This window comes from Dendropsophus ebraccatus, chromosome 10 (genome assembly GCF_027789765.1).
Source record: "Dendropsophus ebraccatus isolate aDenEbr1 chromosome 10, aDenEbr1.pat, whole genome shotgun sequence".
NCBI classification, from domain to species: domain Eukaryota; kingdom Metazoa; phylum Chordata; class Amphibia; order Anura; family Hylidae; genus Dendropsophus; species Dendropsophus ebraccatus.
The window spans coordinates 101,680,081-101,706,482 of record NC_091463.1 but is presented as its reverse complement, the minus strand read 5'-3'; the positions used below and the strand labels follow the sequence as shown (position 1 = coordinate 101,706,482).

The window sequence follows — 26,402 nt, the reverse complement described above, 5'->3', positions numbered from 1 at the left end:
ACTACTGCTGGTATGGGAGGTAGAGCAGCCCAGGATATCACAACTACTGCTAAACCTTAAATACTAAATCCTTATACTGTACTAATGTTTCTGACAATATAAACCACACCCAGCCAGGAATTTAGCACATTAGTTGTGGGTCACTGCAGACCCAAGCTCATGTCTCCTTAAGGGGGTCCTCCCCTTTGGATAATGTGACTAGAGTCATGATATAACAGAATTGATGATGTAGCTATATAAATGACTGGAGCATAAGGTTTGGTGTAATAGATCAGTAGATCAGGCATATGCATTTCTGCTAATAGCGTATGGAAATCTGATGATAACATTCAGTAAAATTCTAGATTTCAAGCTTTTAAAAAGTAGTCATAAATATATTATTGATAAAAGGCCTCATTGTAACAGCAGGACCCTGCAGCCGCCCAAGTAACATTAATCCGCTAATTAGCGCCACATTGTATCCAGAATATTTCCCGCATGAGACTTCCTCGGTTTTCCATAGGTACAGAGCGTGCGACGCATTCTGCCTGTGGTTCCGGTCATACATACCGTCAGTTATAAAAATCTGCATTTGGCAGCGAGCGGAGATCATAATGTAATAGAAGTTGATTAGATAACATTTCTACATCTGGACTGGATGATCGCCCGCCCGTGGTACATGTGCCAGCCTGATCCCTGGACTGCCACAGAGGACGGCTGCCTGCCACACTGGAGCCCGCTATCAGCCTCTGTAACCAATACACCCTTTGCATGCCAGAGACACCCGCAGATAGCCATGTATATACGGCAGACACACACATAGACCCTACTAGCTTAATAGTGAGAGCATGTTTTTACTTAATCTATAGAGGGTTGCATGAGAATCTCCTACATTGGCATATTGTTACATACCTAAAGGATGTAAAAGCTGAATGAATGAAGCATAAATCATTCTTCTATCCTCCCAGTTGTGAATAAAGTATTAGCGGGCGGTCTCTTCCCGTTCAATTTACAGGATATTCTAGACTTAATCCTATTGTAGCAATCCTCAGCTTTCGCTTATAGTCTTTGCTGAAGATCTTCTGGAGTTTTCTTTACAGAGGATAGAGCTCAGATATCCTACATAGATATCCCAATAAAATTATAACCTCCCTTATCCCCCAGTTTTATTATTGATTTTATTAACAGAATCTTCCAGTAAATCCAATAGAATTTCCCTATCCACAGGGTATACGTCTATGATCATGGGGAGTCTGAGCACTGGGATCCAAAGTTTCCAATAGTAAAAGAGCTGTGGTTACTTCTGTGGATTTATCGTCATTGTGGGAGATAAAGTAGTGACATAAGATTTCTGTCTCCTAACTCACCCTATGAGATGCAGCTGCAGCCTGTTTTTTTTTGCAATAGGTTGCTCCCTCTCAGCGCGTTCAAAAAGGAGAAGCTGCATCATATAGAAATACACTGAAGTTTTACACACAGCAGAGAGAGGTAGTGTGAGTAAGAGGGGTTCTAGCACTCATAAGTCTACAACCAGTCTTTGGTATGGACCCTCCTACTATATCACTCTACCCCTGGTCTCATAAATAAGGCAGAAATTTCTTAAGGGTGCGTTCACACCTACAGGATCTGCAGCAGATCTGCAGCAGATTTGATGCTGTGTTCAGTTATTTAAATGAAATCTGCTGCAGAAAATCAGCTGCAGATCCTGTACGTGTGAACGCACCATAAAGCAGCATTCTATATATTTATACAGATGGACAAGATGCTGGGAATGAAAGGATCTGAGAGCTGTATCTCTGTAATACACAGGAATGATACATAGAAAACCATGTCATGTAAAAATTTCAGAATATTTCTGGGGAATTAGTTGTAAACATTGGGAAACATTTACTAATGAGTCTTAAACTATTGGGTCTAAATATAACAAACTTTCCATAATTCTGTGAATACAATAATCACAAAATATTCACAAAAATATTGCACAAATTCCTCTGGTGCTGACCAGACATAGACATTCACCACTTTGTGCGACTTTTTAAAAAGTCGCAAATGATAAATTGAAGTCTTCATGCACTTCCAGAAGCCCCTGAAGTGTAGTTTGCTCTCAGGTTCAATTTCTTCTCAAATTTGAATTCTTTGTGTTCAGAAGTTTAGATTTAGAGTTTTCCGTGTTTTACTTCCTCCTTATGGACAGTCGGTGTAACCTGCTGCCCGTGTATATTCTCCTGCCTAACTACCTCTTGTGTGAATTGCCCTCCATGTATGCACTCCTCCCTATCTACAGCCTGTGTAAACTGTCCTCCATGTATGCTCTCCTCCCTATCTCCAGCCTGTGTGAGCTGTCCTCCATGTATGCTCTCCTCCCTATCTCCAGCCTGTGTGAGCTGTCCTCCATGTATGCTCTCCTCCCTATCTACAGCCTGTATGAGCTGTCCTCCATGTATGCTCTCCTCCCTATCTACAGCCTGTATGAGCTGTCCTCCATGTATGATCTCCTCCCTATCTACAGCCTGTATGAGCTGTCCTCCATGTATGCTCCCCTCCCTATATACAGCCTGTGCAAACTGTCCTCCATGTATGCTCTCCTCGCTATCTACAGCCTGTATGAGCTGTCCTCCATGTATGATCTCCTCCCTATCTACAGCCTGTATGAGCTGTCCTCCATGTATGCTCTCCTCCATATCTATAGCCTGTATGAGCTGTCCTCCATGTATGCTGGACAGTTCCTGACATGGACAGAGGTGGCAGCAGAGAGCACTCTGTCAGACTGGAGAGAATACACCACTTCCTGCAGGACATACAGCAGCTTATTAATGTGGGAAAAGTTAAAAATTTTTAAATAAAAGCAAATTAGAAAGTCATATATATATATATTTGTGACACCAGCTGATTTTAAAGAAACGATACAGCATGATGATCCTTGACCATGTGACCAATGTTACTGGGGTTTACAATGTGTCCATCATTAGATATTGTAGATTTTGGTGTATAACATTGTGATCTTTATGCTGTGCGACCAGAGTAACAGGAGATCAAAGCTACAACATTGTAATAAGTAGTGGTGTAATAGCCAGGGTAATATGGTAATGGGGACGTGCAGCGCTATGGGCTGAGGATGGGCGGGGATGGGCAGGGCTGGGGACGGGCAGGGCTATGGGCTGAGGATGGGCGGGGTTATGGGAATGGGCGGGGATGGGAAGGGCTATGGGCTGAGGATGGGCGGGGTTATGGGGATGGGCAGGGCTGTGGGCTGAGGATAGGTGGGGTTATGGGGACGGGCAGGGCTGTGGGCCCCCCCCCTTGTAGCAGTCACATCGTGGCCAATATCAGTGACATCATATCCTGGCTTACCATTGTAGTGACCTGTATGCCGCTGATGACGACATCATTAGTGATTATTAGTAATTATATTATGGTGTCACCGTAACGCACGTTGGTAGCTCGCAGAGTGCCGTAACCGTGTTGATTTTCGGCGGCGTCTTCCACAGTCGCTAATGGAAATGTATTCTGTTTAATGACTCTGAAATCCTGTCTGTAATTAGATGTGGGAATTGCTGATACTTGGTAACAGATGATACTGGAATAATAATATGAGTGATGCTACAGCGAGGCCTCAATCCTCCCAAATCTACATCATTTTTCATCTTATTGACATGGCGGCCGCGCCGAGAACAAAGCGGGAAGGATGAGAACAACCAGCGCCAACGCCGGCACACAGTAGTCACCTGTATCTCTGCACTTTTATAGGAAAGTTTCTGTTTTTACATTTTATTGTTTCTACTTCTGATAAAGTATCTGCCCCCCCCCTTCTCCTCCCCCCCCCCCCCCTCCAGGCCATAGGACTCATCTACATATGTGGTCAGACCGTGACATCTTACCCATCATGCACTGTGAGAGCTATCACTGTTATCTGTGGTGTTACATAGGACTGCAGGGGACATCTACTACATTATCTGTACTCAGAGCTATCACTGTGTGATCTGTGGTGTTACATAGGACTGCAGGTGACTATAATGGATCCATTGTATAACATATTGAGCTCTGCTACATTTGTATGGTTCTGTTCCTGTACGGTGATGACAATGTATCGGTTGCACGCTTTGCTCCGCCTCCGCTTGTGTTTGGGGAAATCGGCTTATTTGTCATTATGCTTAATTTGCACGTACCGCGCTGAAGTAAAGGCCAAGGGATGTCGGCCGGGAACACAGCTGTACTCGCGGCACATTTAATTGCCTCTCCATCCTCAACCTCATTTATCTTCATTTCTTCCCAATTATACCAAATTATCAATAGTCTCTGTAGCATCAGAATCTTAATCCCCTTTATTCGGCTGCATTAGTCGGTGGCAGATGAATTCTTGGAGGGAGTCGGCCTGAGATGCCGCGTTCTTCCACCTCGGGCAGATGGTGCCGCTCACAAGAAATGGGACAAAACATTTGGAATTTGTTCCCGGCTCTAGAATTGGGATTCAAGCTGTCAATATTTTTTCAAAACATAATCAAGGCGGCTCCCACTTAGAAGGCGAGGGCAGCGCAATTGCCGAGGCTGTGGCGTATGGCGAGAAGAATTACAGCGCACAATGTGCAAGATGGCGTCACCCGGCCAGGAAAATTTACAGAGAAATCAACTCCAGACAAAGAAATTTCCGGAAAAGTCCAAACTCAGAAGGCGGGAAGATGGCGACACAAATGGTGTGTCTGGAGCAGTGAGGGCACCACGTGCAGTCCTATGTAAATAAAAAAAAACTTTAACTGTGGATTTTACCTAATAGTTCTTACAGCTGATGGTTTGTTACAGTCATATCCTCTGTGAGACAAACTGCCATAGTGCAGTGCATTGTGGGATGTCCTCCAAGCTGTCAGCACTGCGCTAAGTGATTCCAAGTGACAGCCCACAGCCTGGAGTGTAAAGCATGATGCAACAGCAGAATTGAGAACGCAGCTCTGGGAATCATTGCAGTATTAGGCCATGTTCACACAACATGTTTTGTGTAAATCACGGCCATTGTTGCCAAATATGCAACAACAGTCATGATTTATACAAAACACACGTTCTATTGTAATGAATGGAATGCCAGCCGGAGCGTACACACATAAAGGGAAATTTATGAAAGGTACGCCAGGGAGAAGGTGCAGAACCGCCCCTTCTTCCTGGCATACGCCTCCCCTACGCCCGACACTCACGGTGGGCAGGCTGGCGGAGCTTGGGGATGTGTGAAAAGGCAGGGAGGAGAGCACGCCTAATTTATCATGATTTACGCCTGCTCGCTTAATATAAGGCCAGCGTACGCCGGTCTTTGTAAATCCCCCCCCCCCCAATAGTGTGTGTGTTTGTGTGTGTGTGTGTGTGTGTGTGTATGTATATATATATGTATGTGCCCACATCTGTCCTGCTCATTCCTTCCTGCTCCCTGCAGTCTGTGTTAGCCATTGGATTACAAGCGCGGTCCTGGAACGAATTATGCTCGTAATCCAAGGCATATTAGGGGCACACACACACACACACACACACACACACACACACACACACACACACACACAGTATACGCTCCAGCTGGGATTCCATCCATCAGCAAGAAGAACTGACATGTCAGTTTTCTGCTGCACAGAACTTGTCAGTTCACACAATGGAGCGTGCGGCTGCTCCATTTTGTGAAGTGGAAAATTCGGCTACGACGCACATGGGTTCACCCACATCTGTCTGGTACTGCCGTACTGGCCGTTCTGTGATCCAGACGGGTCACAGAACGGCCGGTGTTATACGCCGTGTGTGTCTTAGGCTGCACATCTTTAGGGCCCTATTACACAGGACGATTATAATGCGAAAAATCGTTAAATCGCTGGAATTTAAACGATAATCGTTCTGTGTAATTGCAGGCAACGATCGAAAAATCGTTTGTATGTCGTTGATCGTTGATTTAGATCTGAACCTAAAATTAATGTTAATCGTTTGCTAATCGTAATTCCACGTTCGTTCGCTCAAGTTCCGCGTTTTTTCAATAATCGTTCAGTGTAATTGCCCATTGTTCATTGTTTTCTTGGGATCAGGATCAGGAATAAACGATCATGGTAACGATCGCAGTAACGATCATATTAAGGATCGCAACTAACGACCATCGTCCTGTGTAATATGGTGAACGATTTCAGGTTAACGATAAACATTTGCAATCGTTTATCGTTAGTCGTTAAAAATCGCTCAGTGTAATAGGACCCTTATGCTGCGTTTACAGGAAACGATAATTGGCCCGATCGTACAATTAACAATGTCGGAGTAACGATATTTTTTTCATAACGATCAGCGTTTAGGCGGTACGATATATATCGTACGGAAAATTTGTTTTGCGATCGTTTTGTGATCGCTTAGGCCTATCTCATACATTGGTAAAATCAGCGAACGTTTGTTCACACGGAACGATCAGCGATTTTTTTTTACGAACGATCAACGATGATTTGAGAACATGTTCAAAGATCAAAATGAACGGTTTCTCGCTCGTCGTTTGATCGTCCGCTGCGTTTACACGTAGGATTATCGTTCAAATTTGATTGTTATCGCGCAAATTCGCACGATAATCGTTTTGTGTAAACACAGCATAAGTCTCTTCACTTTCTAGGATCTGACCAAACTGACATTTGGTAGAGCAGGTATTCTGGAAGATTTGTGGAAAGGGCCTTGAGAATTGTGAGTGCAGCTCTGGATGTGACTGGAGGATAAGATATCATGTGGCTGCAGCTCAGGCTTCGGCTAATGTATGGAAAAATAAAAGGGCAGCATTGTGAGTGCAGCTCTGGAAGTGATGCAGGTATAAGATGTGATTGTATCTCACATTGTGATTAGTGTAAAGCTGGCTATAAGGGCAGAATTATGAGTGCAGCTCTGGAAATGACTGGAATAATAAAATGTGATGAGACTAGTATATAAAATACAATGTATGGGCAGAATTGTGAGTTCAGCTCTGGGATTTATGGACAATAAGATGTGATTTCAGCCCACTTTGTGATTAGTGTAGGACAGTCATTATAAGGGCAGAATTGTGAGTGCAGCTTTGGAAGAAAAAAGTGAAGGAAATGAGGCCTCAGAGATGTTGCAGCTTTTATCCAGTAGACCTTACTGTAAAACTATGATGGGTTTTGGGGTCAGAACTGTGAGTGCAGCTCTGGAGGTTCCTGTAATATAAGCTATGATGTGTCTGCCCCCATAGTGTGAGGTGATGTATAAGGCCTTCGGTTGGCTTATCCCCCATGAGATGAGGCTCCTGCTCCAGGGCGCCCCCCTACCCCAGGTGATACTCTGCTCCTGAGTTGAGGTCTTGTCATTTTCTTTGTTTTTTAGAAAGTTTGGCCGGGCGCAGAGATTCTCGGCTTTTCATTACATAATTATTAAAAGATTACTTCACCTAAGCGGTGACAGACATATTTTTTAAGTATGACTGACTGATGGACAGACTGGGAATAGCAGAATTAATGGGCAGATTCGATGCTTTGGCAAAGGCTTCACAGTAATTACATCTCTCAACCACTTGATACATTTCTGGAAGCGGCCCAGTAAAACCATCACTGAAGCTTCTCCAATCTGACACTTTAACCTGCTTCATGGCTCCCTCCACCGCAGGATCAGCGGCCACACGCTCACAGGATCAGCGGCCACACGCTCACAGGATCAGCGGCCACACGCTCACAGGATCGGCGGCCACACGCTCACAGGATCGGCGGCCACACGCTCACAGGATCGGCGGCCACACGCTCACAGGATCGGCGGCCACACGCTCACAGGATCAGCGGCCACACGCTCACAGGATCAGCGGCCACACGCTCACAGGATCAGCGGCCACACGCTCACAGGATCAGCGGCCACACAGTAGCGTTTTTTCATAGATGACATTTACTGAAACTGTATCTTTTAAGAAAATCATCGATCTATACTGATTCTGAGTTACATCCTTTATTATACTCCAGAGCTGCACTCACTATTCTGCTGGTGGGGTCACTGTGTACATACATTACATTACTGATCCTGAGTTACATCCTGTATTATACTCCAGAGCTGCACTCACTATTCTGCTGGTGGGGTCACTGTGTACATACATTACTGATCCTGAGTTACATCCTGTATTATACTCCAGAGCTGCACTCACTATTCTGCTAGTGGAGTCACTGTGTACATACATTACATTACTGATCCTGAGTTACATCCTGTATTATACCCCAGAGCTGCGCTCACTATTCTGCTGGTGGGGTCACTGTGTACATACATTACTGATCCTGAGTTACATCCTGTATTATACTCCAGAGCTGCACTCACTATTCTGCTGGTGGGGTCACTGTGTACATACATTACATTACTGATCCTGAGTTACATCCTGTATTATACTCCAGAGCTGCACTCACTATTCTGCTGGTGGGGTCACTGTGTACATACATTACTGATCCTGAGTTACATCCTGTATTATACTCCAGAGCTGCACTCACTATTCTGCTGGTGGGGTCACTGTGTACATACATTACTGATCCTGAGTTACATCCTGTATTATACTCCAGAGCTGCACTCACTATTCTGCTAGTGGAGTCACTGTGTACATACATTACATTACTGATCCTGAGTTACATCCTGTATTATACCCCAGAGCTGCGCTCACTATTCTGCTGGTGGGGTCACTGTGTACATACATTACTGATCCTGAGTTACATCCTGTATTATACTCCAGAGCTGCACTCACTATTCTGCTGGTGGGGTCACTGTGTACATACATTACATTACTGATCCTGAGTTACATCCTGTATTATACTCCAGAGCTGCACTCACTATTCTGCTGGTGGGGTCACTGTGTACATACATTACTGATCCTGAGTTACATCCTGTATTATACTCCAGAGCTGCACTCACTATTCTGCTGGTGGGGTCACTGTGTACATACATTACATTACTGATCCTGAGTTACATCCTGTATTATACCCCAGAGCTGCACTCACTATTCTGCTGGTGGAGTCACTGTGTACATACATTACATTACTGATCCTGAGTTACATCCTGTATTATACCCCAGAGCTGCACTCACTATTCTGCTGGAGGGGTCACTGAGAAGTCAGATGATACAGGACATGACATGGGTCTCTCCTTGTACTGCTGACTGTGTAACCTCTTGTATTCCCTCTGTATACTCTGTAAGGCTGTAGCGCCCCCTCTCTGTAGGTAACTTTCGGGGGGCTCGGCTTCCTCGCTGCGCCTTTGTTTGCTACTTTCGGAGATGCTCTTTATCCTGCAGAGAACAGTGAATTTTAATGGTTCCCCGTATATTGAGATGCGCAGAGCCCCCGTCCCTTCTGTACCAGCCTTTCAGGCTATTAAGCTCTTCTAAATCTTCGGCGCACCTGTCCGGATCATATATCTCCGCTGTCACAGAACATATGGACAGTAAATAGTGTTTCTCCAATAACACAGATAATAACAGGCGCTCGGTGCAGGAGTCACCTTCATCTCATTTGTTTGCCTTGATTTATGGACTAAACCCACAAATGGTGGAAAACGTAACCGAGCTGAATAATCCACGACTTACAGATTAACTCTAAAAAAGAATCTTCTAGAGTTTATAGACTTCAATGGAGGTCGCCTCGCCCTGTATGCAGATGGGGGGCAAGTTATATATAATGATAGTGAGAACTATAGGAAATGGAAGAGGTCATCTTCATTATACATGAAACCTATTCACCCAGCAGTCCTATGTAACACTACAGACAACACAGTGATATCTCTGAGTACAAATAATGTAGTAGATGTCACCTGCAGTCCTATGTAACAGCACAGATAACACAGTGATATCTCTGAGTACAGATAATGTAGTATCTGTCATCTGCAGTCCTATGTAACACTACAGACAACACAGTGATATCCGAGTACAGATAATGTAGTAGCTGTCACCTGCAGTCCTATGTAACACCACAGATAACAGTGATATCTCTGAGTACAGATAATGTAGTAGATGTCACCTGCAGTCCTATGTAACAGCACAGATAACACAGTGATATCTCTGAGTACAGATAATGTAGTAGATGTCACCTGCAGTCCTATGTAACACTACAGATAACACAGTGATATCTCTGAGTACAGATAATGTAGTAGATGTCACCTGCTAGGGACAGGACTGTGAAGAGGAGCAACAGCAGCATCTCTGACAGTGAGTGATTATTGTCAGTGTGTCTGTCAGGCTGCTGGAAGTTTTAAGACAGAAGGTGGACTGTGTAAGAGAAAACACCGAGCCCCCCCCCCCCCCCCCCTGATGCTGATGTTTGATTATGAGTTGATGCTTTTTTGCCAATAACTGTGCCCCCCTCCCCCCGCAGCATGGTGTTTGTTCTCTTTCATCTCCCCCTAAGCAGCCACATACAGTACATGTATCCCACCCCTGACATCTGTCCTGTGCTTTAGGGCCCTCCTGAGAAACCAGGACACATACGGATACCCAGGCGTACATATGTTAGCGCTTTTAAGGCAGAAAGGTGGAGAAACTAATAGGTTATGGGGGCCCAAACACATTTTTTGCACAGGGGCCCCCTGCAGTCTGTGTCCGTCCCTGCTCTCAGTTATCAGGTGTTGTAGTTGTGTGGCCGGGTGCGGCGCTGTGATTGATAGAGATGGCGGTGGCGTCCTCCTACTCTCTTACTCTTCGCACTCACTTTGCCGGGTGATTTCTGAGCAGATGATACATGAGATTTTGTCTTCTGTTCCTGATATTTAATAAAGAAATAAATACGGCGCGGTGGTCCGCTGGGATTGGGGCGCGGACGTGAACGGCATGATATACTCACGACTAAATTCACCAAGATAAAAGGCGTCAGATACGGGGTGACAGCTGAACGCGCTGTGCGTACCGGCGGCACATTAAATTACAGCGTCTCAGTGTGTGATTGGAAACGTCTCGCTTTCTCCTCTGTCATCTGTAAGAAGCCGCAGCTTAGAGGGATTCTGCATGTAACGCCGAGAGGAACTGCAGAGAACTATTATATAGAGGAAAGATGTTACATCTCCTGCCACAGTAACCACAGTCAGTGCGGAGCCCAGGCTGCAGAGCTCACAGAGCATTGTCTACACTGGATACAGCTGAGAGCAGGACTAGCTATGTACAATGTATCAGTCTGGAGCTCACAGAGCATTGTCTACACTGGATACAGCTGAGAGCAGGACTAGCTATGTACAATGTATCAGTCTGGAGCTCACAGAGCATTGTCTGCACTCCCCCATAACCCACATGAGAAAGGCAGATGTGTTGTGCCGTAGGCCGCAGTATGTATTAGCCCGGTGTTACTCCAGGTAGAACATTATAAGGTTATTAATGTCTTGGATTATTATGGATGACATATTGTTACAGGTGGAAGTGAATCTTCGTGGGATAAGGAGAAGCTTCAGTCTCCGATCACGACCGGCAGTTCCCAGCATGCACTTGGACACGTCACCCTGTCAGCACAGTCCGGCCTCGGAGGTGCACATCCATTAAGTCCTCTCCAGCAAAATCACCTGCTATCTAACAGTATGTATACAGGATATCCACAGCATGCATCATGTTACTCCAGTCACACCTAGAGATGCAGTCACACAATAAGTGGCTGTATAGATGTCTAATCTCTTCCCTCCTGCTGCTTCAGTGTCTGGAGAAGTGATAGCTGATTGTGCTGTGTGTGATTGCAGCTCTGGATGTGACTGTAGTAGGATAAGAGAAGATGTGCTGAGAGTGATAAGTAGGGAGCTGAGGGGCTGTCCTGTATAATGAAGCCTTCTCTCGTTTTGGTTCAGCATCCTCTGCTTGCTGTTAGTGAATAGCTCCTTACATACTGACGCCCACTGTAGCATCGTAACACTTCATGTTGCAATAGAAACGAACCTTCAGCTGCAGGGTTGTCCCCCTCTAAATAAGCAGGGTTATTCCTTTTTACTGACAGCAAGCAGAGATATTAAAGAGTGAGAGAGTCTATGAGAGAGAGAGCAATGAAGTGTTATTTACATAGGACTGCTGACTCTATTACGTAATGTCACCAGCGGGCGGTAATTGGCTGCTGATGATTCCTAATCCATCTGTATTGTTATATAATGGATTGTTAGACGCCGCTGATTAATTCATGAGAAGCAGAAAATAGGAAATGTCGTCCTTGATGATGTGCAGCTGTATATAATCCTGATCTGCGGAGATCACTATATACTGTAACTGATCACTATATACTACATTATAGTATTGACATCACAAGTCTCCTCCAGTGCTCAACCATCTACTGAGTCACTATTGCTCCTTTGCCTTGTATGTAATCCTATAGTCACTCCAGAGCTGCACTCACTATTCTGCTATTACATCATGTCTTATGTTCTGATCACCTCCAGAGCTGCACTCACTATTCTGCAATAACATCATGTCTTATGTTCTGGTCACATTCAGTGCTGAAGCTAAATAAACAATTACCTCAGAATAAGCAAAGCAAATTCCATGCTAATTTTGAAGGTGTACTCCATAGAAATAATAACAGTGCCGTCAGTAAGTTATACAGATGTGTAAAATAACTCCATTAAAAAAAAATCTCCAGTCTTCCAGTACTCATAAGCTTTCTGTATGTCCTGCAGGAAGTGATGTATTCTTTCCAGGCTGACACAGTGCTCTCTGCTGCCACCTCTGTCCATGTCAGGAACTGCCCAGAGCAGCAGCAAATCCCCATAGAAAACCTCTCCTGCACTGGACAGTTCCTGACATGGACAGAGGTGGCAGCAGAGAGCACTGTGTCAGACTGGAAAGAATACATCACTTCCTGCAGGAAGATCAGCTGGAAGATAGGAAATTTTTTTAATAGAAGTAATTTGATTAGTGTTTAGGGATGTAGCAGAATAGTGAATACAGCTCTGGATGTGGCTGTAGTGTAGGGCAAAAAGAGAAATTATATATGCAGCTCTGAATGAAACTGATGTGAGAGAGAGGAATTGTGAATGTGGGTGTGACTGGAGTTTAAGGTATGTTGTATCTGCAGAATTATGAATGCTGCTCTGGATGTGGTGAATTGGTATATTAAAAGTATGAAAAGTGATTTACATGTTTACTAAATGGCAGAAATGTCCCAGTTGTGGTTTATATCAGAGTCTTGTGTAGTGGAATATGGCCGCTATGCAGTCACAAAGGTTTACTGTTTGCCGCGCTTCTCTAGTTGATGATGTTACTGTTGGCCGCGCTTCTCTAGTTGATGGTGTTACTGTTTAGCGCGGTTCTCTAGTTGATGGTGTTACTGTTTGGCGCGGTTCTCTAGTTGATGGTGTTACTGTTTGGCGCGGTTCTCTAGTTGATGGTGTTACTGTTTGGCGCAGTTCTATAGTTGATGGTGTTACTGTTTGGCGCGGTTCTATAGTTGATGGTGTTACTGTTTGGCGCGGTTCTCTAGTTGGTGATGTTACTGTTTGCCGCTGTTCTATAGTTGATGTTTTACTGATGGCGCGGTTCTCTAGTTGGTGGTTTCTATTTGGCGCAGTTCTCTAGTTGATGGTGTTACTGTTTGGTGCCACTTTCTAGTTGATGATGTTACTGTTTGCCGCGGTTCTCTAATTGATGGTGTTACTGTTTGGCGCGCTTCTCTAGTTAATGGTGTTACTGTTTGGCGCGCTTCTCTAGTTGATGGTGTCAGTGTTTGCCGCGCTTCTCTAGTTGATGGTGTTACTGTTTGCTGCGCTTCTCTAGTTGATGGTGTTACTGTTTGCCGCGCTTCTCTAGTTAATGGTGTTACTGTTTGGCGCGCTTCTCTAGTTGATGGTGTTACTGTTTGGTGCCACTTTCTAGTTGATGATGTTACTGTTTGCCGCGGTTCTCTAATTGATGGTGTTACTGTTTGTCGCGGTTCTCTAGTTGATGGTCTTACTGTTTGCCGCGGTTCTCTAATTGATGGTGTTACTGTTTGGCGCGCTTCTCTAGTTGATGGTGTTAGTGTTTGCCGCGCTTCTCTAGTTGATGGTGTTACTGTTTGCTGCGCTTCTCTAGTTGATGGTGTTACTGTTTGCTGCGCTTCTCTAGTTGATGGTGTTAGTGTTTGCCGCGCTTCTCTAGTTGATGGTGTTACTGTTTGCTGCGCTTCTCTAGTTGATGGTGTTAGTGTTTGGCGTCGTTCTCTAGTTGGTGGTGGTACTGTTTGGCGCGGTTCTCTAGCTGATGGCCTTACAGTTTCACGTGGTTCTCTAGCTGATGGCCTTTCAGTTTCAGGTGATTCTCTAGCTGATGGCCATACTGTTTGGCGCAGTTCTCTAGCTTATGGCCTCACTGTTTGGCGCGGTTCTCTAGCTGATGGCCTTAGGGTGCCTTTACACAAAGAGATTTATCTGACAGATTTTTTGAAGGGGATGTTCCATCAGGTACATCCTCTTTAATATGACCTACAGATAGAACGTCACCGTCATAGGAAAGCTGGTGCCGCGGTCCATTTTTTAAAAGAAACGGACCACGGCACCGGCTTTCCTGTGACGTTCTATCCGTGGCTAATATTTAAGAGGATGTACCTGATGGTACATCCTCTTTAAGCCAGAGCCAGGAATGGATTTGAAAAGAGGAAAAATCTCAATCTTTCCTTCATGACCTGTTCCCTGTTTGTAGTCTGTTCCTGGCTTTGGATGCAAAAATCTGTCAAACAAATCTCTGGCACCATTACTGTTTGGCGCGGTTCTCTAGCTGATGGTGTTACTGTTCTCTAGTTGATAGTGTTATTGTTTGGCGCGGTTCTCTAGCTGATGGTCTTACTGTTTGGCGCGGTTCTCTAGTTGATGGTGTTACTGTTTGGCGCGGTTCTATAGTTGATGGTGTTACTGTTTGGCGCGGTTCTCTAGTTGATGGTGTTACTGTTTGGCGCGGTTCTATAGTTGATGGTGTTACTGTTTGGCGCGGTTCTCTAGTTGGTGATGTTACTGTTTGCCGCTGTTCTATAGTTGATGTTTTACTGATGGCGCGGTTCTCTAGTTGGTGGTTTCTATTTGGCGCAGTTCTCTAGTTGATGGTGTTACTGTTTGGTGCCACTTTCTAGTTGATGATGTTACTGTTTGCCGCGGTTCTCTAATTGATGGTGTTACTGTTTGGCGCGCTTCTCTAGTTAATGGTGTTACTGTTTGGCGCGCTTCTCTAGTTGATGGTGTCAGTGTTTGCCGCGCTTCTCTAGTTGATGGTGTTACTGTTTGCTGCGCTTCTCTAGTTGATGGTGTTACTGTTTGCCGCGCTTCTCTAGTTAATGGTGTTACTGTTTGGCGCGCTTCTCTAGTTGATGGTGTTACTGTTTGGTGCCACTTTCTAGTTGATGATGTTACTGTTTGCCGCGGTTCTCTAATTGATGGTGTTACTGTTTGTCGCGGTTCTCTAGTTGATGGTCTTACTGTTTGCCGCGGTTCTCTAATTGATGGTGTTACTGTTTGGCGCGCTTCTCTAGTTGATGGTGTTAGTGTTTGCCGCGCTTCTCTAGTTGATGGTGTTACTGTTTGCTGCGCTTCTCTAGTTGATGGTGTTAGTGTTTGCCGCGCTTCTCTAGTTGATGGTGTTACTGTTTGCTGCGCTTCTCTAGTTGATGGTGTTAGTGTTTGGCGTCGTTCTCTAGTTGGTGGTGGTACTGTTTGGCGCGGTTCTCTAGCTGATGGCCTTACAGTTTCACGTGGTTCTCTAGCTGATGGCCTTTCAGTTTCAGGTGATTCTCTAGCTGATGGCCATACTGTTTGGCGCAGTTCTCTAGCTTATGGCCTCACTGTTTGGCGCGGTTCTCTAGCTGATGGCCTTAGGGTGCCTTTACACAAAGAGATTTATCTGACAGATTTTTTGAAGGGGATGTACCATCAGGTACATCCTCTTTAATATGACCTACAGATAGAACGTCACCGTCATAGGAAAGCTGGTGCCGCGGTCCATTTTTTAAAAGAAACGGACCACGGCACCGGCTTTCCTGTGACGTTCTATCCGTGGCTAATATTTAAGAGGATGTACCTGATGGTACATCCTCTTTAAGCCAGAGCCAGGAATGGATTTGAAAAGAGGAAAAATCTCAATCTTTCCTTCATGACCTGTTCCCTGTTTGTAGTCTGTTCCTGGCTTTGGATGCAAAAATCTGTCAAACAAATCTCTGGCACCATTACTGTTTGGCGCGGTTCTCTAGCTGATGGTGTTACTGTTCTCTAGTTGATAGTGTTATTGTTTGGCGCGGTTCTCTAGCTGATGGTCTTACTGTTTGGCGCGGTTCTCTAGTTGATGGTCTTACTGTTTGGCGCGGTTCTCTAGCTGATGGTCTTACTGTTTGGCGCGGTTCTCTAGCTGATGTTTTTGTTTGGCGCGGTTCTCTAATTGATGGTGTTACTGTTCTCTAGTTGATGGCGTTACTGTTTGGCGCGGTTCACTAGTTGATGGTGTTATTGTTTGGCGCGGTTCTCTAGCTGATGGTCTTACTGTTTGGCGCGGTTCTCTAGTTGATGGTGTTATTGTTTGGCGCGGTTCTTTAGCTGATGGTCTTACTGTTTGGCGCGGTTCTCTAGTCGATGGTCTTACTGTTTGGCGCGGTTCTCTAGTTGATGGTCTTACTGTTTGGTGCGGTTCACTAGTTGATGGTCTTACTGTTTGGCGCGGTTCTCTAGTTGATGGTCTTACTGTTTGGCGCGGTTCTCTAGTTGATGGTGTTATTGTTTGGCGCGGTTCTCTAGCTGATGGTCTTACTGTTTGGCGCGGTTCTCTAGTTGATGGTCTTACTGTTTGGCGCGGTTCTCTAGTTGATGGTCTTACTGTTTGGTGCGGTTCTCTAGTTGATGGTCTTACTGTTTGGTGCGGTTCTCTAGTTGATGGTCTTACTGTTTGGTGCGGTTCTCTAGTTGATGATGTTACTGTTTGGCGCGGTTCTCCAGTTGATAGTGTTACTGTTTGGCGCGGTTCTCTAGTTGATGATGTTACTGTTTGGCGCGGTTCTCTAGTTGATGGTATTACTGTTTGGCACGGTTCTCTAGTTGATGATGTTACTGTTTGGCGCGGTTCTCTAGTTGGTCATGTTACTGTTTGGTGCGGTTCTCTAGTTGGTCATGTTACTGTTTGGTGCGGTTCTTTAGCTGATGGTCTTACTGTTTGGCGCGGTTCTCTAGTCGATGGTCTTACTGTTTGGCGCGGTTCTCTAGTTGATGGTCTTACTGTTTGGTGCGGTTCACTAGTTGATGGTCTTACTGTTTGGCGCGGTTCTCTAGTTGATGGTGTTACTGTTTGGCGCGGTTCTCTAGTTGATGGTGTTACTGTTTGGCGCGGTTCTCTAGTTGAGGGTCTTACTGTTTGGCGCGGTTCTCTAGTTGATGGTGTTACTGTTTGGCACGGTTCTCTAGTTGATGGTGTTACTGTTTGGCGCGGTTCTTTAGTTGATGGTGTTACTGTTTGGCGCGGTTCTCTAGTTGATGGTGTTACTGTTTGGTGCGGTTCTCTAGTTGATGGTGTTACTGTTTGGCACGGTTCTCTAATTGATGGTGTTACTGTTCTCTAGTTGATGATCTTACTGTTTGGTGCGGTTCTCTAGTTGATGGTGTTACTGTTTGGCACGGCTCTCTAATTGATGGTGTTACTGTTCTCTAGTTGATGATCTTACTGTTTGGCGCGGTTCACTAGTTGATGGTCTTACTGTTTGGCGCGGTTCTCTAGTGGTTCTCTAGTTGATGGTCTTACTGTTTGGCGCGGTTCTCTAGTTGATGGTGTTATTGTTTGGCGCGGTTCTCTAGCTGATGGTCTTACTGTTTGGCGCGGTTCTCTAGCTGATGGTCTTACTGTTTGGCGCAGTTCTCTAGTTGATGGCCATACTGTTTGGCGTGGTTCTCTAGTTGATGGTCTTACTGTTTGGCACGCTTCTCTAGTTGATGGTCTTACTGTTTGACGTGGTTCTCTAGCTGATGGCCATACTGTTTGGCGCGGTTCTCTAGTTGGTGATGTTACTGTTTGGCGCGGTTCTCTAGTTGATGGTGTTAATGTTTGGCGCGGTTCTCTAGTTGATGGTGTTAATGTTTGGCGCGGTTCTCTAGTTGTTGGCGTTACTGTTTGGCGCGGTTCTCTAGTTGATGCCGTTGCTCCATCCTGCAGGTATTGGGTGCGGTCGCTCCTGATCTCCCATTAGATTTCGGGGGGACGGGGAATGTTACGTTTTGTTTCTGACACTTGATGTTGGCCGCTCGGCGCAGCGCGGGCACCTCGGCCTGGAATCTGTGTCTGCTCCTGTATTAATATCTGAAGAAACTCTGTGATTTCTCTTGTTTTTCTTGTGTTTTTAGGATTAGACCTGCCATTCATGGTAATGCCCCACCCCCTCCTTCCAGTCAGCTTACCGCCTGCATCCGTTGCCATGGCAATGAATCAAATGAATCACCTTAATACTATCGCCAACATGGCCGCAGCTGCTCAGATGCACAGCCCTCTGTCTAGAGTGGGAGCTTCCGTGATCAAGGTAAGAACAATGGCGGAGCGAGGGGGGCCGCAGGCCGCTGGTGACGAGACACCCCCTCCCCCCGTATAATGGCTGCACAACAGCCGTATCCTCTTATTCCACATTGTATCACTGTATTAATGTCTGCAGGAGATCTGCTCTGCTCCTGTGAGATCAGCGGCCGCCTGGTGAAGGATCTGCTCCTGCTGATCTGTTTCCAGGCCTCTGATACAGTTGGGGGGTGGGGGGGAGATGCTCTGCACCAATGCACAGCAAAGGGTTAACCCCAGCTGTATACAGCAATGTCCCCCAATCCGTGGCCCTACAGCTGCTGCAAAACTACAGGCAGGGCATGATGGGAGATGTAGTTCTGCAACAGCTAAAGAGATGCAGGTTGGGAAACATTGTAGCTGCTGCATAACCATCTGTACAACTTCCTGACATTACTGTACACAATGTTGTGTCCTACAGGGGAACAGTACACACATCTACTCTATAGTATATACACTGATCCTTTTATGTAACATACAGTGACCCCACCAGCAGAATAGTGAGTGCAGCTCTGGGGTATAATACAGGATGTAACTCGGGATCAGTAATGTAATGTATGTACACAGTGACCTCACCAGCAGAATAGTGAGTGCAGCTCTGGGGTATAATACAGGATGTAACTCGGGATCAGTAATGTAATGTATGTACACAGTGACCTCACCAGCAGAATAGTGAGTGCAGCTCTGGGGTATAATACAGGATGTAACTCAGGATCAGTAATGTAATGTATGTACACAGTGATCCCACCAGCAGAATAGTGAGTGCAGCTCTGGGGTATAGTACAGGATGTAACTCAGGATCAGTAATGTAATATATGTACAGTGACCCCACCAGCAGAATAGTGACAGCAGCTCTGGGGTGTAATACAGGATGTAACTCAGGATCAGTACAGGATCAGTAATGTATGTACACAGTGACCCCACCAGCAGAATAGTGAGTGCAGCTCTGGAGTATAATACAGGATGTAACTCAGGATCAGTAATGTAATGTATGTACACAGTGACCCCACCAGCAGAATAGTGAGTGCAGCTCTGGGGTATAATACAGGATGTAACTCAGGATCAGTACAGGATCAGAAATGTATGTACACAGTGACCCCACCAGCAGAATAGTGAGTGCAGCTCTGAGGTATAATACAGGATGTAACTCAGGATCAGTAATGTAATGTATGTACACAGTGACCTCACCAGCAGAATAGTGACAGCAGCTCTGGGGTATAATACAGGATGTAACTCAGGATCAGTACAGGATCAGAAATGTATTTACACAGTGACCCCACCAGCAGAATAGTGAGTGCAGCTCTGGGGTATAATACAGGATGTAACTCTGATGTAGATAAGATGATTTTGCCTTCAGAGCAGAACTCAGCAGCCGCCTCTGGTTTCGGGGTGTTTGTGTCATTTACACCGATGTTCGCGCTCTTCAGTCTTCCTGCTTCTTTGATATCCATGATATAAGATGCGGCTTTAAAGACAGAGAAAGCCTTTTGTGCGTCTCTCATAAGCGATTATCTCCGCTACTTGTTCAGCCGAGCATCTGGAAATTAATGTTTTGATAGAAAATAGTGACAAGGATCCGGGAAGTCTGAGAGCCGGCGGTATTAACACTGTGCAAACATTAGTCCATCAAGAGGCCGCCAATCATACGTGTACTTACTGGATGTGACAGCTCCCCCAACCTTAACTCCATCACTGCTGGACCATTATAAGCTTATAATCACTTCAGAGCCATATATACTCCATATTATCATCAAGCAGACCGGTGCCATCCCAGCAAAGGGGGTTACTCCACTTTCCCTCAGTCCTGAATGGCAGCTTCTGTACCTCTCCCATATTGTAAATGTGCCGCTCAGGAGTCTGAGAAAGCTGGGTGACATAACTTTAGCTACCTTTATGGCTTCCACTGTGGTTGCTTTAATTTTTAATATGATCCAATAATACATCTGCAGCATTGCATCTAGACTGCTCAGGAGCCTGGGAAAGCTGGATAACCACCATTATGGCTATTGCCAGCGATAGCTACAGTCTTATATGTTCTGTCTGCTGTTTTATAGTTAGGCTTCTATATTACTGGAAGGAGCCTCAAAAAGCTGGGTGATTGCATAAGCAATGGATATTAGAAAGCTTATTTACAATACTGAATGTAAATCTGGTGGAATATATATAATATAAAATCTATGTGAGTGTGCCATGATGGAGTCTGAAGAAGCAAGTGCATATCAGCATGGCCTCCATCTCCTATAGAGGTGCTATCCTGGATCCTGAATGGCACCTGTGTTAAGTTATAGGCATCCTAATTCTTATCACCACATAACTAAACAAATGTGACATCCAGGAGACTGGGAAAGCTGGGTGGTCTCCTCTCTGACCCTGTATAGACAGATATAAAATCTGGGGGCCCTATAGTAAAGTAAGGACACTTATCAGGGAGATAGGGGGCTTGTACATCCTCCGCTATATGAGGAGCAGTGCTCCCCAGAATCCTGGGACTTGTAGTTCAGCTGCAGGTTGGAGATCAGTGATACAGAGGGGGGATCAGAGCGGCAGCTGTAAGTGGCGCATTGTCTCTCTGCTCTGATGACTGACAGCGTCGAGGAAAAGCATCAATTAAAGCTGTGACTTTAAGGAGGATAAATGGAGGAAAATCCTGACTCTTCTATAAACATTTAGAATTGTTTCCACAATTAAATGTCACCGTCTCCTCCAGGAGATCATTACACATTAACATGTCTCTGAAGAATTATATTAGTCGAGACCCCCCAAATCCAGGGGATACTGCTACAAAGCTGCCAGGTCCTGCAGCTCACCCAAACACCTCAGCCACTACTGCAGTATAATGCTGGAATAGCAACATGAGTATTCTGTAGTTACACCCAGAGCTGCATTCATAATTCTACTATTAGTTTATGGAGTATTCTGTAGAAACACCCAGGGCTGCAATTATAATTCTGCTATCAGTATATGTGGTATTCTACTGTCACACCCAGAGCTGCATTTGTAGTTAGGTTAGAATATTTGTTGAAGGGGGTGTCCAGGCTTAGAAAAAGATGTCTGCTTTCCTCCAGAAACTGCACCCCTCCTGAGCCCTGGGCTGGGTTTGGGGGTTTTGCAGCTCATTTCCTGAGGACAGTGGTGGTGCTATTTTTGTAATTAAGTAGCTGTGCTTTTTCTAATCCTAGATAATATATCAGTGCTCTCCAGTCCATTTACACCCAGAGCTACACTCACTATTGTATATTATCAGTTTTATCCATTCACACCCAGAGCTGCACTCACTATTGTATATTATCAGTTTTATCCATTCACCCCCAGAGCTGCACTCACTGTTGTATATTATCAGTGCTCTCCAGTCCATTTACACCCAGAGCTACACTCACTATTGTATATTATCAGTGTTATCCATTCACACCCAGAGCTACACTCACTATTGTATATTATCAGTTTTATCCATTCACACCCAGAGCTGCACTCACTATTGTATATTATCAGTTTTATCCATTCACACCCAGAGCTGCACTCACTATTGTATATTATCAGTGTTATCCATTCACACCCAGAGCTGCACTCAAAATTCCATTTCATCAGTGTCTACTACTCTATTCACATCCAGAGCTGCATTCACAATTCTATTTCAGCAATGTTTTCTACTCCATTTACATCCAGAGCTGCATTCACAATTCTGGTGGCTACCCGTTGGAATCAGTATTCACTCTGCTGACAGACAAATGCCCAACAATCCAGGTGAGTGCAACGTGTCTTTCTTTCTTTGCATCCTATACAATGTAATTTATCAGTTACCACTGCTGCGCATGCTCTGTACAGACACTGAACCAGCAGGAGCATGCCAGGGCCAGAAGTTGATGGTAGACCACTAGTGAATGCAGCACTGGATATGACTGAAGTATAAAGCATGATGTAATGGCAGAATTGTGAATGCAGCTCTGGATGTGAATGGAGGATAAGACATGATGTAACTGTAGAATTATGACTGCAGCTCTGGGTATGAATGGAGTACATGGATCAGTGTTCTCCAATCTAATGCAGAACTACAACCCCCATCAGCTGTCAGGACATGATGGGTGTTGCAGCTTTGCAACAGCTGGAGAGCAACAGGTTAGGCAAGAAAGATGTAGAGAGTATAGACTCCATAGAGGCCAGTAAGGTGACATATGTGACCCCTGGTACTCCAACGAAAAGCTTTCCCCCCCCCCCCCCCCCTTCAAATCAACTAGTTTCACAAAGTTGTGTAGAATTCTTAGAGTGCTATACAGATAAAAGCATTATATTATTATTTACTTCTATTTGCACTGTGTCACACTGGAGAGAATACACCACTTCCTGCAGGACATACGGCAGCTCATAAGTACTGGGAAGACTGGGGATTTTTAATGGAAGTAAATTACAAATCTATATAACTTTCTGACACCAGTTTTTTTTTTTTAAAGAAAAAGATTTTTGCTGGAGTACCCCTTTAAGTAGCTGAATTACCGCTATTTGCTGCTACGTTCGTTCTTTACATGGTACACCTTTTCCCCCATCTCACCTTCTCGGCTCCTCCGCCCTCCGGCTCCACCATCCTCTTCCCAAATGTTTAGTAGGGGCCATTAAACCCCATGAAAATATTTTTCTTATGAAATCATAACTCTGTTACATTGTTCCAATATCGGCCCTAAAATGCCTATTGGACGCGGCGGCGACGTCCGTGGAGATGCTGGCAGCGGCAGAGAGTATAAAATATATGGAGTGAGACAGAACAGTAAAAAATCAGAAATGGCAAATAAAACCGGAGCATCAGCCGCGCAAAAAATGTTGGGAATCGGAGATTGTCCCTTATTTTTACGGATATAACGGCGCTCATTGATTAGCTGGAGACGGTTAACCCTTCGAGGGGCAAGTGCCGCCGACATTATCACTTTTGTTCTCATTTGTAATAAAATAGATTAACTCGCAGTGAAATTGTAAGTAGGCTGAGACAGCACAGTAGTTACCTAATGAAGCGCGGCAGATTGCGGCTAAGTAGCTAAATAGATGCAGACTGATTACAGGACTGAGAAAAGCCGCCGCTCCTCACCGCCAAGGAGGAAATTACATGTCAGTCCGCCACCAAGGCGAAAGCAGCGCCACCGCTCAGTGTAAGCCGGGAGTGAGGGTCTGTGTGCAATGTAAGGGGCCACCAGGCTCAGCCTAAAACCATACAGAAATGTTCATGATGTCCAGAATAAAAGGTTACACTCTATACATGGAACACTATAACCCCCACCGGACAGGACTATAATACAGCTCTATTACACTCTATACATGGAACACTATAACCCCCACCGGACAGGACTATAATACAGCTCTATTACACTCTATACATGGAACACTATAACCCCCACCGGACAGGACTATAATACAGCTCTATTACACTCTATACATGGAACACTATAACCCCCACCGGACAGGACTATAATACAGCTCTATTACACTCTATACATGGAACACTATAACCCCCACCGGACAGGACTATAATACAGCTCTATTACACTCTATACATGGAACACTATAACCCCCACCGGACAGGACTATAATACAGCTCTATTACACTCTATACATGGAACACTATAACCCCCACCGGACAGGACTATAATACAGCTCTATTACACTCTATACATGGAACACTATAACCCCCACCGGACAGGACTATAATACAGCTCTGTTATTCTCTATACATGGAACACGATAACCCCCACTGGACATTAATACAGCTCTGTTACACTCTATACATGGAACACTATAACCCCCAATGTAACCAATCACTGAATAGGACTATAATACAGCTCTGTTATTCTCTATACATAGAACACTACAACCCTCACCGGACATTACTATAATACAGCTCTGTTATACTCTATATATGGAACACTACAGCTTCCCCTCTAGGAAGTTATAGGTATGTGTTATAGTTTGTGTGCTGAGCAGTAGTGCAGCAAAGTGGACTGTATACTTCTATATAACATACAGTTACCAAAAACAGCGCTGTTCAAGATAGATATATCACTGTACATATTACACCATAGTGTCAGTAGAGATGAGCGGGTTTACAGTAGTTACTGTGTTACCAATAATAACTCTATACTCTGACTCCGTCTGGCCCAGACCGTCATGATGAAGGCTTCTTGTAGCCATCAGTCATCTCCGGGGATCTGTGGCACAATATTGCCTGATCGCTGCCCTTATTACACAGGGGGATATCGGCCTGGTCAGCCGATAATCCGTGCAGTCCAATACAGTTATACTCTATACGTAGAACACTACAACCCTCAATGTGACCCAGCTATGGCCTCGTACAGCAGATATAGTGAGGTCCATACCATTTGACTCGCCTGAGCTGCTTGTGTTTAAGGACAGAGCGTGCTGCCATCCATCAGTTTTTCAGGGTTAATTTACCGCTGTTCCGCGCTTTGCATAGACATTTGGCAGAATCTCCTCCGCGGTCCATCCCCATGGTCATTATCCAGAATACGATACTGAAAACTGGATTTTATGGTGGCAGAAATCCAGGCTATGCACTAGAGGGAGGAAGTGGAAAGAGGGGCGCTGGCAAATCCCCAATAAACATACCCCCATCCTCTCATCACATGGGTGTGTATGTCAGGCAGCGTCTGTTGCTTATCTGTACCTGGGAAAGCAGGGTGACAGTCAGTATGGCCACCACTGTAGCCTCCCAGTGATTCCCACATGGGGTCTGATGGTGAAGACTTCTGTATAGTCAGGCTCATGATAGATAGATAGATATCAATGTATATTATATTTTTATTAATAATATAAGTTATATTATTCATTCTTTTTTTTTTTCCATTTCTCCAGGAAAGGATCCAAGACAGTCCGTCCCCCACCCCGTCCATAGAAGACAGCCAGCGGCCCGGCAGCCATGCCTCCTCACATCAGAGCAGTAGTGTTTCTAGTTCGCCCTCACAGCTCGACAACCTAGCTGACCGTGTCAGTGAGTAACTGAAGTGCTTACTATATGTCCTGCCCTGCCTGAGCCTCACTCCACCTCCCTTACCCTGCCTGAGCCTCACTCCACCTCCCTTACCCTGCCTGAGCCTCTCTCCACCTCCCTTACCCTGCCTGAGCCTCTCTCCACCTCCCTTACCCTGCCTGAGCCTCACTCCACCTCCCTCACCCTGCCTGAGCCTTTCTCCACCTCCCTTACCCTGCCTGAGCCTCTCTCCACCTCCCTTACCCTGCCTGAGCCTCTCTCCACCTCCCTTACCCTGCCTGAGCCTCACTCCACCTCCCTCACCCTGCCTGAGCCTTTCTCCACCTCCCTTACCCTGCCTGAGCCTCTCTCCACCTCCCTTACCCTGCCTGAGCCTCACTCCACCTCCCTCACCCCAGCTTCACTCCACCTCCCTTACCCCAGTCTCAGTCTCACTCCACCTCCCTCACCCCAGCTTCAGCCTCACTCCACCTCCCTCACCCCAGCTTCAGCCTCACTCCACCTCTCTTACCCCAGCCTCAGGCTTGCTCCACCTCCTCCATCTTGCCCTCCTCCTCCTCACCTTGCTTAGCTTACCCCCCATCAGCCTTCTCCTTCTGTCCCTCTTTTATCCCTTCTCTCTGCTCTTCTGTATATAATCCAATCTTCTTGTCCTTCCCTTGCCATCCCTCAGTAATGTCTTCTCTGTATGCAGCCATGTTACCCAGCTCCAGAGATGGAGACCTCACTGACCAAGATACTGGACCCAGTATAAAGAAGATTTCAAAAGACAAAGGTAAGTGACCCTCAGACTCTATTGCTGTGGTGTCACCGACATGGAGTCTGCTGGAGAATGAAATAACCCCTCACCTGTACAAATCCAATCACTGCTGTACAGATGTAATCCATCCACAATGCAGATCCCAGTCCCATCACTACATCTAATCCCACCACTGTAGAGATGTAATCCCTTTACTAAACAGATTCCAATCAAACCAC

General features: G+C 45.4%; 1 protein-coding gene across 6 annotated transcripts in view; it reads left to right on the top strand.

The window, feature by feature from the left end:
• Nucleotides 1–26,402, top strand: part of DACH2 (dachshund family transcription factor 2) — a 311,864-nt gene that overhangs the window by 237,375 nt on the left and 48,087 nt on the right. For 5 of the 6 annotated variants that reach the window (XM_069985711.1, XM_069985709.1, XM_069985710.1 and 2 more), the window contains 5 exons: nt 11,339–11,497; nt 18,238–18,410; nt 22,103–22,180; nt 25,289–25,424; nt 26,119–26,199. In XM_069985711.1, the coding sequence (XP_069841812.1) occupies nt 11,339–11,497; nt 18,238–18,410; nt 22,103–22,180; nt 25,289–25,424; nt 26,119–26,199 (627 nt within the window). The remainder of the gene's footprint in view (nt 1–11,338; nt 11,498–18,237; nt 18,411–22,102; nt 22,181–25,288; nt 25,425–26,118; nt 26,200–26,402) is intronic. The other variant, XM_069985708.1, reaches the window with a different exon arrangement.